Source organism: Gavialis gangeticus, unplaced genomic scaffold (assembly GCF_001723915.1).
Source record: "Gavialis gangeticus isolate Ggan-Ray unplaced genomic scaffold, GavGan_comp1, whole genome shotgun sequence".
In the NCBI taxonomy this organism is placed as follows: Eukaryota; Metazoa; Chordata; order Crocodylia; family Gavialidae; genus Gavialis; species Gavialis gangeticus.
In genome coordinates, this window is record NW_017728994.1 from 1320760 (window position 1) to 1323345 (window position 2586).

General features: G+C 34.3%; 1 protein-coding gene across 7 annotated transcripts in view; it reads left to right on the forward strand.

Annotated features, from left to right (window-relative positions):
• Nucleotides 1–2586, forward strand: part of CCSER2 (coiled-coil serine rich protein 2) — a 182887-nt gene that overhangs the window by 106805 nt on the left and 73496 nt on the right. For all 7 annotated transcript variants that reach the window (XM_019502216.1, XM_019502218.1, XM_019502217.1 and 4 more), the window contains one exon: nt 959–1042. In XM_019502216.1, the coding sequence (XP_019357761.1) occupies nt 959–1042 (84 nt within the window). The remainder of the gene's footprint in view (nt 1–958; nt 1043–2586) is intronic.

Consider the following 2586-nt stretch of genomic DNA (forward strand, 5'->3'; position numbering starts at 1 on the left):
TGCCTGATATCGGGAGCCATTTTGAATTGATTTAACCTCCCCCTAATGCCTCCAAATGTCTGTACTTAGCCTTCATGTCCTATCAAGTGCTTTAGGACATGGACATGCAATTAGCTTTTGGCATTTTTGGGATCCTCTGCTTGCTATGCTTAAATTCAATAAATTTCTCTTAAAGAAATAAAAAAAATAAATCTGCTCTTACACTATGTTCTGTATTCTTCCTTTTATTCATCACAGATATTTAGATACCATGGCTGTGAGTTAGTACTGTATTAGTCAAACTGTTAGCAAGAAAACTACTTTTGAATATAAGTAATCCTTAAATGAGCTATGAATTATTACAGCTCACTTTAGCTTCAGTTGGACATGTTATTTTTTTTTTCATAATAACTCTTACATAGAGAAGATGCATAGAATTCTGAAAAGTGAAGTGTTAATTGATTAGTCATGTTCAGTAGATGAAGGCTTTTTGGCCATAGCACTCCTCCATTTTTTTTCACTAATTGTTCTTCAGAACAGTAGAACTGTTGGTGCTTGGGATTGTTTGCTTTACATAAGAATATGTGTATGTGATTCACTGCTTATGCTTTTGTTAATTAACATAGTTTTATATCCTGGCATTTGTGTCTCAGTCCAGAAGTGTGTAATTGCATCTTATTTTGATTTTAAAAAAGAGGCAGTGTTGGGCAAATATGATTCTACAGAATCAGGGGGAAAATAAATATGAAACATGACCCAAAAAATCATGTTAGAGGAGTTGCTGCTTTTTAAAAAGCTTGTTTTCAATTGAAATGTAGTTCTTGGGGCTTATTCTTTGCAGACTGCTTATGGGTTATTGAAAAGGCTCAATTCAGTCTGAACTATAACAGCAAAGCTGACAATGCTTTATCCAAAACGGACTTTGATAACTAGCTATTCAGCAAGCAAGCTGGGTCTTTTTTTCCTTTCCTTTTGGCAGAATGATGAGTGTGTGTCACTACAGGACATCCCATTTTCAGTTTTGTCAAGCCCAGAACCACAGGATGCTGATCCTCCATGCAAGGTAAAATGACACTGTTTTGCAGAATGATGACATAAATTGTGAATTTTATCACAGTCACATCTGAAAACCCAGTATAAAACTGATGCAAGAATCAGTTTTACATTGCAGTCTCATTATTTCATTGCAACAATATATTCTTTGTATTTGCAATAAATTCTTTGGCTATTTATTTACGCAAGTAACAACCTTGCAGCGAGCCATAAGTCTTGTAAGTGAAGTGTACCTTGTGCACTTTTAAACTTTAATAACTTAGGTTGTAGGTATGATGGAAACAATCTGTAAACGGCATTTAAAAGCAAATTTATTTAAAGTTTTAGGACAATTAGAGTACACAATGCTAGACATCATAAGTAATAACGAATTTATTTTTAAGTAAGATGGAGCTCTGTGTCACTACGCTCTGAATGTACGACAGTTTCTAAATGATGTTTTCCCAGAGAAGTGGATAGGCAGAGGTGGACCAATTGCTTGGCCACCTCATTCAAGTGACCTGCCACTGTTGGACTTCTTTTTATGGGACATGTTAAAAGTGTAGTTTACTTGTCAAAACCACGTTCTTTGGTGGAACTTAGAGTTAGGATCACCAAAGCAATTAGTGCAGTAACTCAAGAGCAACTGGGAAACGTTTTCAAGGAGTTGGAAGATTGGATTCAGCACTATATCATGATGGATAGTGGTTATGTTGAAGTCTAGCATTGTGTCCTCTAGTTGTCCTAAAACGTTAAGAAATTTGCTTTTAAATGCCATTTACAGATTGTTTCTATCATACCTACAACCTACGTTATTAAAGTTTAAAAGTGAACAAGAACTTTATGAAAACCCTGTATATAACATGTATTCTAGCCATTTAATATGCAGCCTTTCATTGCACCTTAGTTCCATCATTTAAAAAAAACAAACAAAAGCAAACCCAGTTGGATGTCCACATAAGGTTTATTAAGGTAAAAGGGCTTATTTGACTTTTTCAAATAAATGCTTGTTGCAAATTCATGTACAAATGAATTATCGAAATAATTATGCTTTTCACATTTGCAACGAGTGTTATAATAGGGCATAAAATTTTAGTTTTAATTTCATAAATTACCTCTATCTTTAATATTTGCTAATTACCATGATCATTTTATACTTCAAGGAAGTTTTTTTCCTGTATAAACTGGCACAGGTCTTAATAATAAGCACCTGTGGAATCTTCCCTCAAATATGGCACTTTTCCCATTTTTTCCATCAGAATTTTGCTAGCAATCTCATTGTTAAACTTTCAAAATTTGATTTTCACTCTTACCTATTGTATCATGATCACATCATAATTGTTGTTGTTTTGGTTTTTTTCTGGTATGTTTTAGTTTATACAATTCTGTCATTTCAGAGTAGGGCCTCCCACACATTAGTGCGAGTATTTCTGCAGGAAGAACTTCAGAAATATTCCAAAGATCAGTATTTATTGCAGAAGGGACTCTGGCTAAGATGTATGGCTCCCTGTAGCTATAAAAGGCTCTGCATTTTAGAAACTAATCTCAAAACTGGATTCACACATGGACTCTTCT